At 39.9% G+C, this 15,000-nt stretch overlaps 1 protein-coding gene and 1 long non-coding RNA gene across 4 annotated transcripts in view; one reads left to right on the top strand and one right to left on the bottom strand.

Moving 5' to 3' along the window:
* Positions 1–8,010, bottom strand: part of LOC138983895 (uncharacterized) — a 79,760-nt gene extending 71,750 nt beyond the window's left edge. Inside the window, exons 1-3 of the mRNA XM_070357234.1 lie at positions 7,870–8,010; positions 5,229–5,321; positions 4,597–4,684 (exon numbers count right to left, since the gene is read on the bottom strand). Coding sequence (XP_070213335.1) covers positions 4,597–4,659 — 63 coding nt within the window. The 5' untranslated portion in view covers positions 4,660–4,684; positions 5,229–5,321; positions 7,870–8,010. The remainder of the gene's footprint in view (positions 1–4,596; positions 4,685–5,228; positions 5,322–7,869) is intronic.
* The window catches only part of LOC138983896 (uncharacterized), a 47,274-nt gene continuing 36,969 nt past the window's right edge, over positions 4,696–15,000 (top strand). Inside the window, exons 1-4 of one of the 3 annotated variants that reach the window (XR_011461306.1) lie at positions 4,696–6,621; positions 7,008–7,110; positions 7,890–8,022; positions 8,845–12,995. This is a non-coding gene — a long non-coding RNA (uncharacterized lncRNA). Of the gene's footprint in view, positions 7,111–7,889; positions 8,023–8,844; positions 12,996–15,000 lie in introns of all 3 variants that reach the window. The other 2 variants (XR_011461304.1, XR_011461305.1) reach the window with 2 other exon arrangements.

Below are 15,000 nucleotides of genomic sequence, written 5' to 3'. Positions count from 1 at the left end.
GATAGTGTTTGTTATGTCGATTAGTGTATCATTTGAATTCGGGCACTCATATTATCTTATCAATGCATTTGGACACACAGGTACCTCTGACTTAAGGGCAGGAGCTACCTTCAAATACACCGTTTTTCTCTTATAAGTCATTTGACCACAACATTTATAAAACAGAACTGTTTGTGTTAAAATTTGGTGTGCATTTGCTTCAATGTACGTAGAATGATAGTATATGGTCCCCCAAAATTGCTCTTAGATTGACTTAAACAAAAATTATCAAATAAAAAATAAGCAAAGCGTTGAATCGAAACATGTTAGTTCACGGATGACAAGATTAGTTCAACACTATTTATCAGAATGATTTGAACTCTTGCAGAATTGTTTTAGACATTCTGATAGATGTCTTTTTCCCAGACGATTTTCTCTAGGAAAAACAGTTAAAGAGATACAAATGTTGACTTTGTGGGTAACAAATTTATGAAAACTGGAAAATGTGTATCTCTTTAACTGTTTTTCCTAGAAAAAATCCTCTGGAACAAAACATCTATCAAAATGTCTAAAACAATTCTGCAAAAGTTCAAATCATTGCGATGAATAGTTTTGAAATTATCTTGTCATCCGTGAACTAACATGTTTTGATTCATCGCTTTGCTTATTTTTCATTTAATAATTTTTACTAAGTCAATATAAAACCATATTTTGTTTTTGATCATATACTATTACTCTACATACATTGAAGCACAGTTCTGTTTCATGAATGCTGTGACAGTTCTGTTTCATGAATGCTGTGGTCAAATGACTTGGGGGGTCCTGATTTGGCCTATTATGGTCCGCTGGACCCGAAAAGCAACAGCTAACTAACTAACTAACTAACTAAATGACTTGGAAGAGAAAAACGGTGTATTTGAAGGTAGCTCCTGCCCTTAAGTCTAACATTTAAATTCGTTTTGTAGCTAGGGGGGTGGGGGAGGGGGGTACCTGACTTAAGTCTAACATTTAAATTCGTTTTGTGGCAAGGGGGAAGAGGGGGGGGGGAGGGTCATTTCAGTACAAAATCTTTACAAGTAAAATGGAACTTATGTCAGAGGTCGCTCATACGGAAAAAGTTGCCTTGGTGTAAATCAATTATAAGAACGTATCTTGCGGTGAAAAGTGCTGGCGGACTTTTCAAGGCTAAAAGTGCGACCTATTGGATACTGCTCGTTGTGTAAGGCACGAATGAGGTCAACAGTGCTACCATTTAGGGCGACAGTTTCTCAGAAACTGGGTCCAGGTCTGGGTTTCTATATTACCTTGTAAACAAATTCCGAACTAATAAATCTGGAAACGAAGACTCGCACCTGGCCTCTTCATGCCCCCCCCCCCCCCCTTACACCCCACTCGTCTCTGGCGCAAGCCCCTACACCCTTACTACCAGGTGGCAATATGCAATGCATTCTTGGCAAGCGGTTTGGACAAAGCGGGCTATTGCCACCTCAACGAGCAAGAATGTAGCCTACCTCCACCTCCAGAAAGAAGTCCTAAATTCACCATCGGAACCTACCCTCAACCTTCACCTTGGTGCAAACCCTACCCGGTAGCCACCACCCTCACAAACCTCCCCCCCCCCCCTCCCCCCATATTCTCACCCGCAAAAGTCCACCCAGCTTCAATCCACTGAATGGCCTTCATTGTGCCACCCACCCTCTCCACTCCACCACCACGTGACCTTGGGTATCTAGGTTGTCACGTGCTGAGAGCGTGGTTTGGATGAACCCGTGAGAGAGTGTGCTGGTGGACTTTAGGTCTGGACGGAGAAGGTAGAGGATGAGGCCAAACGGTGGGTGGAGAGAGAGAGAGAGAGAGAGAGAGAGAGAGAGAGAGAGAGAGAGAGAGAGAGAGAGAGAGAGCTATGGAAGGCCTAGTTGAGGTCATAGACCTACATTGGTGAGTGGAGGTGGAGGTCTTCACAGTGGGGTGCGCAGCTGCGACATTGTACGGCAGGGGAGCCGGGGGATGGCGATTGTGGATGGGGGAGGAGATGGAACAGAAGGCGGTGAATGTCTCCTTTGCAGCTGAGAGACATGAGGGCGACAAGCATAGTGGGGCATTGGGATGGGCGGACTGGAAGGGTTTGGAGAAGTGCCAAAAGGCTAAACAGCTTGTGAGACTTTGAGGAGAGTGAGAAGGGTGGCAAGGACGAAGGGAGAGGGAAGACCTGCTCTGGTGTTCTTTCCATAGTGGAGAGGATCAGGGAGAACGAGATGGGGGTCGGCTCAGAAAGCGTAGGGCTGAGAGGTTCTCACTAAGTGCTGGTAGTGAGAGGAGGTGGTAAAGCCGCAGAGTAGAGGAGGGGGTGTCTTAATGAGACAACATCAGAAAAAATGAGCTTTATGTGCAGTGTATCTTCGCGTAAAGCCACAACAATGCACTGCAAAGGACAGACGCGAAGAGAATTGTCCGGTTGTTCTTCTTTTGACTGTTCAACCGTGGTAATGAATTTCAGATAGAACTTTTTAAAAACGTCAGAGGAAAGAGGGTTTCCTGTTTCTGCTTGTCAGCTAAATATTGTGTGATGATGTATTCGGTGTTTGATAGTGGATGTATGCTTGTTAGTTGTAGATCTAGTACGATGTTTGAGGCTGTAATGTTTGTGCGGGTGTCATATGTAGCCGTACGAGGGTTCCAGTGTGTGAGTTGTGCATGGCCGGGCGCTTGAGTGCTGCATGAATGAGTAAGTGCATGTGGAGCTGTTTGGCTGGGTGGATTGTGGGTTGCGTACGTCCGAGGGGCACATGTAGCCTGTGTGTCTGAAGTAGTGGGTATGTGTGCGTAAGGGTGTGCTGATATTGAACTTCAGTTGTTGCTTTGTAAATGTCTATGTATCAGTGTATTATGTCTTGCCACACACATGCCAAATTTCCTTGTATTGATGAGGACAATAAAATTTCTTGTATCTTGTATCTTGTATCTTGTATTCCATCCAACAAAAATATTGTCTTCAATGCACAACAGTTACTACAAATGAGTTTTAGTTTGAAAGGGAGGTAACCCGATTTTAATCAGTCCAAACAAAGAAGTCCGACCTCTGACAAACTATTATAGGGCTTAATTATGATTTACGCGTTGTCTCATAATGTTTAGTCAAGAACTCAATTAATTATCTATGGTATATTCAATGCCATTGCCTACATAGGTAACATTATTTGAAGTCGAGTGTGACTTCACATGTGAAATGCCTAACTCTCTTTTTAACTTGACGTTGGTTGACAACAACTTGTTATGATACAAAAATGTCAACACAAACTTTTCATGAAACCTTAAATCAGTTTGTTATTTCAAATTGTAATTTCTGTGCAACTTAGTAACTGTATCTGGACCACTTCAAAGTATTGAGCCCTTTTGTAAACTGGTATTCAGTTATTCTAAATATCAAGCAGGAACAGTTCAGTCTCAGACTCCAAAGAAAACCACAATGGGTAAAAATTTTACTTTGGGTAGAATGAAAACCTTCATATATCCAATTCTTTGATTGTGCATATACTCTGAACTATGTGGTAAGTTCAATTTGTCATATCTTGGAAAATAAATGATCCTACAGTTTGATTTCAAGCAATATCAGTGCGCAGTTGTGTGACGTGCACTTTTCGATTAGATTCCAGTGCGCAGTTGCGTGACGTTTACTTTTCGATTTGATTCGCATCTTCTGTGTGTGTAAATGCTTAAGTGTTAACATAGTGTTTTGCTGCATGCAGCAGTTTTCATTCTTGCAACCACAGGAGAACCTCAGCACTCACGTTTCCGATTAAGCACTAACTTTCAACGGTTAAGTCACACTCAAAGTGTTGATATGAAACCAAACGACGCAGTAACAGCTCCCACCCACCCCGACGTCCCCACCAGATTATAGAAGAGAGGGGGGAGAAGAATATTGAATTATATGCTGCCTTTGGGTCACAGCTTTAGAACGCATTGTCCAAGTAAAGCCACGCTGGGTGGAGTAATACATAAATATGTCTATCAGTCTGACTCAACAGAAAAGCTTATGACGTACATTGCACTCACGCAAGTTATGTAGAGTGTATTCCTTCTGTACTGAAGTGGTACACATTCGCACGCCCTGGGAAAATGCCCTTGAATTTTTGAGGCATTTCGATTACCGAATAATTCTAATCGGGAGAAAATGTCATGGACTGAATGATATAGAGCAAAACCGAAGCATGCAAACGAACTTTACCTTAATGGAAAGGCTGCAAATACTCCACGTAATCAACACACACGACAGCCATTGACTGTTTTCATCAGTCACTACTACCCTACTAACTCTCTTCGCTATATAGGCTGTGGGGACAATACAAAACAATAACCTCTTCGCAATATCTGTTCCAATTTCGCAAGTATCAACGTATTTCGCAATTTACCCCCAAACGATTCTTAACACACCAGAGTAATCTGTGTGAAAAATAGGCTCTGCAATTGGATGCAAATATTGGGGTTTGAAAATCATGTGCAAACAGTACATTTTGGGCTTGTTTTGTTGAGATTTTTGGGTTGAGGGTTTGCTTGCACGCACGAGTTTGCGAGTTGTTATAGTTGTACCCGGACGTAATATTCACGTTGCCGTACTTTTCCTGTTGTGGGTCCTCCTGTGTTTGAGTGTGCACAGGAATATGCTATGGGGTGAGCCATGTGTCAGCCTTTCGCATGGTGCGCTCTGAAACAAAAAATGCATCGTGCAATATGATGTGAACTAAAGGGGCAACTAATAGGAGAAAGCTTGTATCTTGTACTGTTTATAAAAAGCAAGACTCCTCAATAACGCGACTGAATGACCATCAACGTTTTTGCACCGAGATATGCGTTGAAAGTATCGTTCGATAAATAAGTGTCTAAATGCATTTGGAGAAACGACTTGAAGAAACATCAGGATCACTAAAAATGACAATTCAACAAAACGAGTTGCTTCCCTTGCATCCAGATGTATAGGTGGATTCTACCTAAATGAAGTTCTCATATTTATGGGTTCACAGATACAACGTTACCTTTTGTGGCATTACAAATGAGGTATAATTAAAAGCAGAAACTAAGGATGTATTCTGCGTTTTATTAGATAAAAAAAAGGCTTTTTACCACGGGGACGGCATCTAACAGAAAAAAAAGTAGTAGACAAAAAAGAAACTTGACCAAACCTTCATTACTCTACTGAATGCAGTCAACATGTCGTGACGCACCATAGTTGTAAAACAAAAACCGCTTACAAGAGTGGACTCAGGCTGCAAATTCAGACAGCATGATTGGTAGGTGACTCTTCCATAGCAGGCATATTGTAAGGTCAAAGCGTCGCTGCGATTCTGCAAAATATCATCAGAGAGAAACATGGTTAAATATTGTTAACATCAATATCATAACTTCCACATTGTTTGCTGCAGGGACGCCCGGATCCCCACAGGTGCTCTATTTAAAGGGTCCGGGGATTTTTTTAGGAGACCCAAGGACCCCCTTTGCGGAACCTTCGAGGGTCAAAAGACCAGGAGGACTTTTGGAAATTCCATGAGATCTTTACAGAAGCGTTATTTTACATATCGGTTAGATACGACAGAAAATATTCTCGTTTTGGAATGCAGCGAAGTGTACGCTCTTGTCTATTCTGTATGGAAAGTAGCAAACGATTACAGTCTGAAAAACAGTGCTGACGGTACGCATGATAGCGCGAATTCGTCTTGGGACCCGCTCTTTTCAGGTTTAGTGCATCGCAGGACCCCCTCCAAGATTTTCTGGTACTATATTTTCTATTTCTAGTGCGTACAGTACGCCGGGGAGACAGTTAGGGAAGCCCTGGTGTGTATAACATCGCCAGTGTTTGTGGACGTTGTTTTGTTGGTCGTCTTTGTAACAGTATTTTATCAGCTATAAGCTCCCGATCTGTCTTCCCAAGATACAGTGTAGAGAGGACACCAGACAATCCCAGACCTGTACACCACAAGCAAGAACAATAATCCGACCAATCTAGACTTCCACGCTAGGCGAGGACCAGTCGATACACAGTGTAGAGAGGACACCAGACAATCCCAGACCTGTACACCACAAGCAAGAACAATAATCCGACCAATCGAGATTTCCACGCTAGGCGAGGACCAGTCGATACACAGACAATTCTTGAAAACATTTTTCTCTGGAGCATCAACAACAAAACCCCAGCTGTTTTTCAGCTGTTTTTGAGCTGTTTTTGAGCTGTTTTTCAGCTGTTTTTCAGCTGGTTTTGAGCTGTTTTTCAGCTGTTTTTCAGCTGTTTTTCAGTTGTTTTTGAGCTCCAAAGCTACCAATACAGAATATTGGTTGGATTTTCCTGTCCCTTCAACCTAGTTGGCTATTCGGGACCTTCAGAATCTAATAGGCTGCCAAAAAGGTCGAGCCCCAATATTATGAGCGAGCCACCTACTCACAAAAGAAGACTGGTCTACCTTGGAAGCCAGAATGAAGAAAGTGAACGTGGCTCGGAGAATCCCCTACTGGCTCAAGGAATAACCAACGGTTGTGGATGAGGACTTTTAAACTTCTTCGTCTTCATCTGCTTTATAGTCTGTTGAACTTGGACATCATCCGTCTCTCAACATGAAGTTGGTATGACTCATCTTGCGAGTGAAGCTAATGGTAAAAATGGGGCCTCTTTGTATTTTTGTTTTGTTATTGAGAAAGATGTTATTTAGTATGTATTTGGAATTGATCTATATACTTAGGTGTTAATTGCTTCTCTTTTGCAAGCAGAAGAACTATGACGACTGCACGTGCGAAGAAGAAATAATGTTGTTTTTGCAATTTGCAGCCCGAAAATAAATGATGCTTTGCAAACTGTGTAAAATCAATTTTGTCTATAGTAAATGTAATAATAAATTTTTTTTAAGATCAATATCATAATGTTTATGAAGATAACAGTATGGTAACTGTATACAAGTCATTTTATTTTGTTGCAATTTCAATCCTTGCATTGGTGTTATTCCATGAGTGTTTACTATCAAATCTTTTCCATGTGATTTCAGACAAAGAGATTATATGGGCACGCATGTGGGTCCCTATGCCCTGTGCTTGGTCCGGTTCATCTGAAGTATTTCTGACAAGGGACACAGAGAACCTTCCGAAGTGGTAATGAGATGGAGGATATACATGCCGTATACCCAATAGCTTTGTCATCATAACCTTAATGATAAGGACACAGAGAACCTTCCGAAGTGGTAATGAGATGGAGGATATACATGCCATATACCCAATAGCTTTGTCATCATAACCTTTGAGATAAGGACACAGGGAACCTTCCGAATACTTTGGTAATGAGATGGAGGATATACATGCCATATACCCAATAGCTTTGTCATCATAACCTTTGAGATAAGGACACAGGGAACCTTCCGAATACTTTGGTAATGAGATGGAGGATATACATACCATATACCCAATAGCTTTGTCATTATAACCTTTGAGATAAGGACACAGGGAACCTTCCGAATACTTTGCGGTAATGAGATGGAGGATATACATGCCATGAACCCAATATCTGTGTCATCATAACCTTAATGATAGTATTAACCCGAAACACGATGACTGCTTACGTTAAAAAAGGTGTATGGAAAGTTTGATTATAAACAAAATAAAGCATTCACAAGTACTGTACGTGATCTTTTCAGTAATAATAATAATAATAATAATAAATAACTTTTCTATAGCGCGAGTCCCATCAATTGGCTCCAGTAGACAGACATGCAAATGATAATGAGACAATGAAAGGCAATAACTTACATCGACTTTCACAGTCACAATCTTGAAAAAATACCGACCTACCGCCCTTAACTTCTTTGGGCTTGTCATAGGAGACAAACATTTTTGGGGCCTAAGGATTATTCTTACCAGTATTGTTGTTTCTGCAGGCTACCATGCGGCAGACCGTTGCCAATAGACTTCGAAGTCTGGGTCATCCTGCAACGTGATATTGGCACCCGAGACTTTTCTTCCAGTCTGCAGAACTCCCCGGAGGCTTGAAATCCACGGTGTTTACCTGCAGTAAGGTTTGCTTAGGAGTCATTCTAGTCATTTTGGTTATATTTGATGGGATTTGATCATGTTAGGAATTGTATCAGCTTCATCTCAAGTCGAGTTTATATATAATCACGCGTGTGTCGCAAGCTTAAAAGTTGTTTGCACCATCAGTGTTCTCTGCAAGGGACTGTTCCAAATAGTTGACATTCCAATTTCTAGCACTTGGATTTCAACCACGTGCACTTGACGTATTGTCACGAGCATTGTTTCCGTTTAATATTGGTCTTTTTGTGTGTATTTTAGTATGGTAATATGCACAACAAACTATATGCAGAGTTGTAGTATCAGAGAGAGAGAGAGAGAGAGAGAGAGAGAGAGAGAGAGAGAGAGAGAGAGAGAGGGGGGGAAGGAGAGAGAGATAGAGAGAAAGAGAGAGAGAGAGAGAGAGAGAGAGGGGGGGAAGGAGAGAGAGAGAGAGAGAGAGAGAGAGAGAAAGAGAGAGAGATAGAGAGAGAGAGGGGGGAGAGAGAGAGAGAGAGAGAGAGAGAGAGAGAGAGAGAGAGAGAGAGAGAGAGAGAGAGAGAGAGAGAGAGAGGGGGGGATGTTAAAGAGACAAGTACGAAATAAAGAACGACAGAGAATGGTGGGGGAAAGACATGCAATGAAAAAGAGCGTTCACCAAAGAACAATATATATGGTCTGTCTTTTTATTTTCAGTGTATTTATGTGTTATGTTTTTTTGTTTCACTGATGAATCTTAAAGAATCTTTCCAACATAGTACACTCCCTGTTGCAAAATCTATAACCTTTAATTAACTAACTGATAAAAGAATATTTGTTTTACAGATAACCAGTGCTCATACGCCGTTGTGCAGGAACTTCATCGTTGTTTCCAGCCATTCCAGACATCTCTACTTCTGCATCTTCAAAAATCAAGCTGAAACAGAACCACATGCTTCAAATAGACTCTTGATGATAAACACTGCAGTTTTTGTATGGAGACAATGTAAATACCTAGCCCTTGTGAATATTTTGCTTTGTGTAGCCGTCATTTAAATCATCAAGAAAATCGAACACAGAAACAGTAGTGGCTTACCAGAACAGAAGGTAGCTTACTTTTCTCATGCTTAAGCAAGATTATTTACATGATACAGTACCGTTTAGCTGTTTGAGAATTAAAGACACGTCTTGTGAGACAAAGTTAGGTACACTTCACTGACCATTTAATCATAAAATGGCTGCCTTGGCTGAATTAGACTGTATCTGTCAGTACCATTTATTTATAGGTCGAGGTTCTTGTGATGGTTTTGTTTTGTCTATAAAAAAACGTTCCATAAACTGCACCTGTTTTAGTTTATAACTACTGCTTTTAAACCCTCGCCTGTAGACATTGTGGCCTGCTCATTGATGCTAGTACAAAAACTCCAACATTGAGTATGTCTTTATGCACTTCTTATTTTCAATGGAAACCTGTAAATATTAACGTTGCGTGCGAGAGAAACTACCTCTGCCGTCAACAATGTACATTTCTCTACGTTTTGCAGCACTATCATGTGTAGTGTAGTTCGCTACACGTGTTAATTATGGTAATGTTCCACTGCTAAACGCATAAATCGAGGTTGCAAACTGCATCATGTGATAAGAGCGATACAAATTTCGTGTAGACACTTTTTGACCCCTGTTATAAAATAAACGTTGAAGTGATGTTTTTGTAATACGTTGCAAGCCCCTGGAGCAATATTTTGATTAGTGCTTTTGTGAACAAGAAACAATTAACAAGTGGCTCTTTCCCATCTTCCCCCCCCCCCCCCCCCCCTCCCTTTCCCCGTCGCGATATAACCTTCGTGGTTGGAAACGACGTTAAACACCAAATAAAGAAAGAAAGAAAGTGATGTTTGACGGTGCAATATATGACATTTGTTTCATTTGAATTAAACTGCCTCGGTTAATATTTTCTAGTTTAAAACTACAGCTATGTACGACAACCACACATTTTCATAAATGGATCTATGAATCACTGTTACATAAACGAAGCATTTATATATATATTTATTTTTAAATTGTATCACGAAAGGATAGCTTATCTTCTTCTTCTTGTCGATCACACGTAGAAGATTACTTATGACTTCCTTATCTAACCCACAACTAAAGTGTTCCTTTTGACAATTAAACGCACCCTCATCGGAAATACTTTTGCAACACATGCCGACCGAATTGCGCATTCTAAAACTTGTGGACAACGACCTTCATATTGACCGAATTCTCCAACAAGCAAGATGGGGGTTGATGCTGAAGCTTGGCAGATCTTTCCAAAATTCAGTTGACACGTTTTTTGTCATTTGAATAGACCCTTTCAAAGAATTAGATTGGTATTTCCATACAGTGTGGAACCTTTCTTGAGCTGTTACAGAACTTTAACTTTTTGTGCGTATTTGTTTTAAATTTTAAAACTTGTTACGTTCTACATTTCGCGAAACAGCTGACGCCAAAACGTGGAAAGCATAAACGCATCATGTTTCCGTGCTAAAAATGCAAATTATGATGCGTGAAAAAAGACCTACCTGCAGAAAATTCCAGGGATGTTTCCAACTTTCTCCAGTAGATTTACACCCTCCAAGCAGCAGCCAAGTTTAGGGAAAAGAGCAAACACGGACCCCAGAGTTTCAATTTATACCATCGAAACTGGGGTTTCCCCTGCGAGTGGGATCTCAATTGGAGGGTCATTCTAAGTTCCAAATATACCCATCTTGGAAAGTCCAGGGACCTTGTCTCTCTCTGCCCCCACCGTGCGGGGAATTACCAAGGCTAAAACTGTCTTACCACCCAATGTATGGGCATAAAGGGTAATGCAAGCACTTTTCGTATTCTGAGCGGAGCCTGTAGTTTTACCCAGCCTTTCTTTTGCAACAATCTGTTTCATGTTTGGTTTAGTCTCCTGTTTTGTGTTTCACATGCAGCAGAGAAAAAAAGGTTCTGATAAACAGAGAAATGTGTCGTTTTGCGCTGTTTATTTCAACACTCTGCCAAGTTTAGTGTGTGTCACAAAATAGTCGTTTTAAGTCGTTTTCTAGTGCGCAATACAACCTAGAGAAATTATTCTTGAAACACAGTAACCATTAAGTCAATGTGTTTTACGGTACTTTATGTTTATACTGTGTGTATCAAGTAAAGAACCTGTTTCCTTACGTTAATGAACAATATGTACATTGCAAACATTTGCAAGCAGACACAGTACACCCGTAAGTTGTAAGGTAACAGTAATGGTCATTGAGTTGAATTTGCTTAACATGTTGCTGCTAGTCTCTGGTACTATTTTGGAGTTCGGTTATCGAAGATGTACTTTCCATTAGCATATAACGTAGAGTTCCAAAACAGAAACAATAACAACAACAATAATGTTCACTACGCCTGTTTAGATGAACTATTTCTTTTCTTTCTGATAACTATTTGTGTCTGTTCACAATAAAGACCATCTGGTCGACGCACTTGTAAGTCTTTCGTCTTGTCAAAACTTAAACATTCCAATAACTAACCTTTCTTGTCTGTTTTAATTTTCTTTTAATCTAGAGTAGAACAATACTTTTTCACCATCACATTCTGTTGTGGCATGGGAAGTATTATTAGACCATCTCTTAAACAGACAGGCTTGTCTCTCAGATAGGTAGACAATAATTGTTAACAATTCTAATATATTACACTTGGCCTTTGCGTCCAAAAGTTATTCAAGACATTTGGGTTCCAAATACACATGACTTGTTGGGATTTGTTTCTGTTTTTTTAAAAATAATTTCTGAAACCAATTTTAATGTTTACAAACAGGTTGCATGCGACAGTAATTCGATGTAAAGTGTGTTCCATATTGACTAAAAAAAAGATTGACATTGTTTTGTTTGATATTTTTCTTTTCGAGGCACTTTATTTTCTAACAATCCTTTTTGAAAAACAAAATCTGTTAATAAAAAGAAAACAAGCATAAGAACAGGGTTCTTAATGTTCATCGTGCGACATTATGCGTCGAGCTTTAAAAAAAAGTGTTTGTTGATGACCTACCTAAGACATTGTCTTTGGTGTTTACACTATCTCGTTGATCGTTCAGTGAGGTATACATGATAACAGTATGTAACTTAAACATACGCAAAAAGTCACATGACTGTGTTATTTTTGGGAATAAACCGCCAGGGATCTTCCTTACGTTAAGGATCCTGCTCTTTTCGTCTTTGACAATTTCTTCTTACAACAAGCGGACACGAAGAGGTACTTATTATCTCTTACCTTTGTGTTAATCTCGGAAAACTCAACTTGTGAATTGTAACACGTTAACTGTGTGTTTGTGTAACATACATTAAAAAAAGAAAATTACATTTCTAGCTGAGAAAATGCTTTACCTTTGAACAAAAGCAAAAGCTGCATTGGCCGCGTGTTAGTACATTATACCAAAAGAAAGAGCCACCCACGCGGGTACCTTAGGGGTATATCACGATCCACAATACAAATACTTCCTCTTGTGCTAAAAATAGGGCAGGAAATTCCAATCTCTTGGTATCTGATTGGTCGCAATTACTTCCTCGTGGGCGGAGCTTCTGCATGCGAAACTCGTCTCCCGGCTCGCACCCTGGGAAAGTCCCTAGCGACAAATTTAGCACGCGCTGAGTTTTGGGTGCTTGTATAAGAACACGGGATTCCCCAGTCGGCAAAATCCGAAGAGCGATTGTAGGTATTCTTTAGGTCTGTTTGGTCTAGTGGGGTATTGGTAGAATACACGTCAGATGATGACGAAAGGGTATATCTGGGAACACGTCAAAATGACATCATGCAGTTACCTTGTTGATAGGTAAGAATATAAGTTTGCAGGATTACCTGGCTTACACAACTATTTTTGGTATACACCTAAACTGTTCAAGTAAAATTATGTTCGTGAGAGCTGGTTAGTCAGAAGTTCTCGACACCTTGGTAAGGATGGCTGTCTGTACAATGTTCGCGTAGGTGAGTCTGCTGAGGTAGGTATATTTCTTTAGAGATTAATTTGCTGATTTGTTTTGATGGGAGGAAATATATAAGAGGGAGGGGGGGGGTTATGATCAAAGGAGTTACTGTTTGAATCTGTTTACGTGATGTTCTGAGCACTTACGGTGAATTCCCGTACCGTTTTTCCGTTGAAGCTGGACCAGTGTCATTGGATGTATAAAACTGTGCACACATTATTTCCAGTTTTGATGATCTAGGTCGAACCAATGATATGTGAACATTTCGCGAATGTGCTTCGTACATTTTAAACGCAGGTAAACAAAATATCTTGTTTCTTGATAACAGTAGCTAGAATGTTGGACTTACAGTTGTTTTTATACACATTGAATTCAGTATTCTTGTAGTAGTTACAGTAGTTTGTCTTTGTCTTGAAACGTTGCTGCTTCGTTGGCATTTCTCTCCATGAAGACTTCGTTAAACTATTCAGTATTCACTGTATTGAAAGCCAGTACAAGTTGGAAGTATTGTGAACATTCTGGTAGCTGATTACTACATTATACAATTAATATAATACCAACATCGACAAATCTGACCCTAAGAGCGATGCAGATCTCCAAGAACCTGTCGTAATCATGGTCTTCGTATGACTATCTATTCTTCCCTAACGATGGAATTCCTCCCCCTAGCATATAACCACGTCATGTCCCAAATAGACACTAGTTCTGGGGACAGAAAAATCAAGTAAGCATAGAGTTTCTCCCATATTGATATGGCGACGGCCGGGAATTTGTGTATAGTGGTGGAAAATCGCGTCTTGATATTTTGCTGCCTTCAAGAGAAAACGTACTCATGAGCGATCAGGAATACCTGATAATCACAATGTATTCTTCATAGCAGTTTTCTTTGTAGAAATTCGCCGTATGCAGTCAATGGTCATAAGCAAAAAACCGAAGACACATATTTGCACGAGTATAATCCTTAGCCTCTTACCTTTTGAGCGTTTAAGACTTCAGTTTGTTACTATAATGGTTTTCTTCTTAACACTCTTCAAACTATAGTAACTAAACTATTAAACAAACTTTTTAAAAAGTAGGGGCGACAGGAAGGGGACGTTTTTGTCAGGAAAAACTAAGATAACATTTATGATTTATCCAATTACAGAAAATATACAGTTCAGTTTTAAATCAGAAGAAAAGTGTGTGCAGGTATACCATTTGTTTTTCTGTCGAACCAACAGCTAGGTTATGGCTGTACTTTGGTGACAGCTAAGACTTCGACGACATTGTTTTCAACTTGCACAAAGCAAGAAATTCTCACAAAAGTTTATAAAAACCAATCTTAACAAATCTGTAATAATCATTTAGCGGTCAAAAATCCGAACAAAAAAATACGTATACTTCTATTTTCGTATCTCCAGGTAAGCCATATTTTACCAATTGTTAAACGAGCAGGAGGATAAGAGCTAAATGAATTGGTAATTGTTGTATCGTGTGAGGCACAGTCAGTGGCGGTTAGTGCTTTGTTGGACTATGTATGGGTGATATCAATTCGTAGCAAATAGCTGTGTTTTCAATGATGAAATCTAAAGCTATAGTTTCTGTGTGTATTTACAAAACGTCACATAAGGTACAACCGACTGGATACCCGAGGCACAAAGCTGTAACAGAATCTCCTCTCCACATACACATAGCTTTGCTGTACAACTTCCTTGTCTCAGTTTATAGAAGTAACCGCATTGATCCTGTTTTTGTTTTGCCGGAGATTTCAGTCAACGTTTCCATATGGTTATAATCAGGAGAGGTCTTGAGAGTTTGTATAATAATTGAAGTTGCTATGGACGGTATTGCTTAAATGGAACGCGAAGAGTTGTCCACGTGGAGCTGATTTGTTACAGTTGCTCACTAGAAAAGCTTTTAATTCAGTATTTTTGCTTCAGCTATCTACTTGATTTAAAAAATAACACGTACGCTTTGAAGGTTTACACAAGCCGTTGCTGCTTTTGCTGTTGTTTCTTGTCGTAATGAACATACACGGTTG

Source organism: Littorina saxatilis, linkage group LG13, assembly GCF_037325665.1.
Source record: "Littorina saxatilis isolate snail1 linkage group LG13, US_GU_Lsax_2.0, whole genome shotgun sequence".
NCBI lineage: Eukaryota > Metazoa > Mollusca > Gastropoda > Littorinimorpha > Littorinidae > Littorina > Littorina saxatilis.
This window is presented reverse-complemented; position numbering and strand designations above follow the sequence as displayed.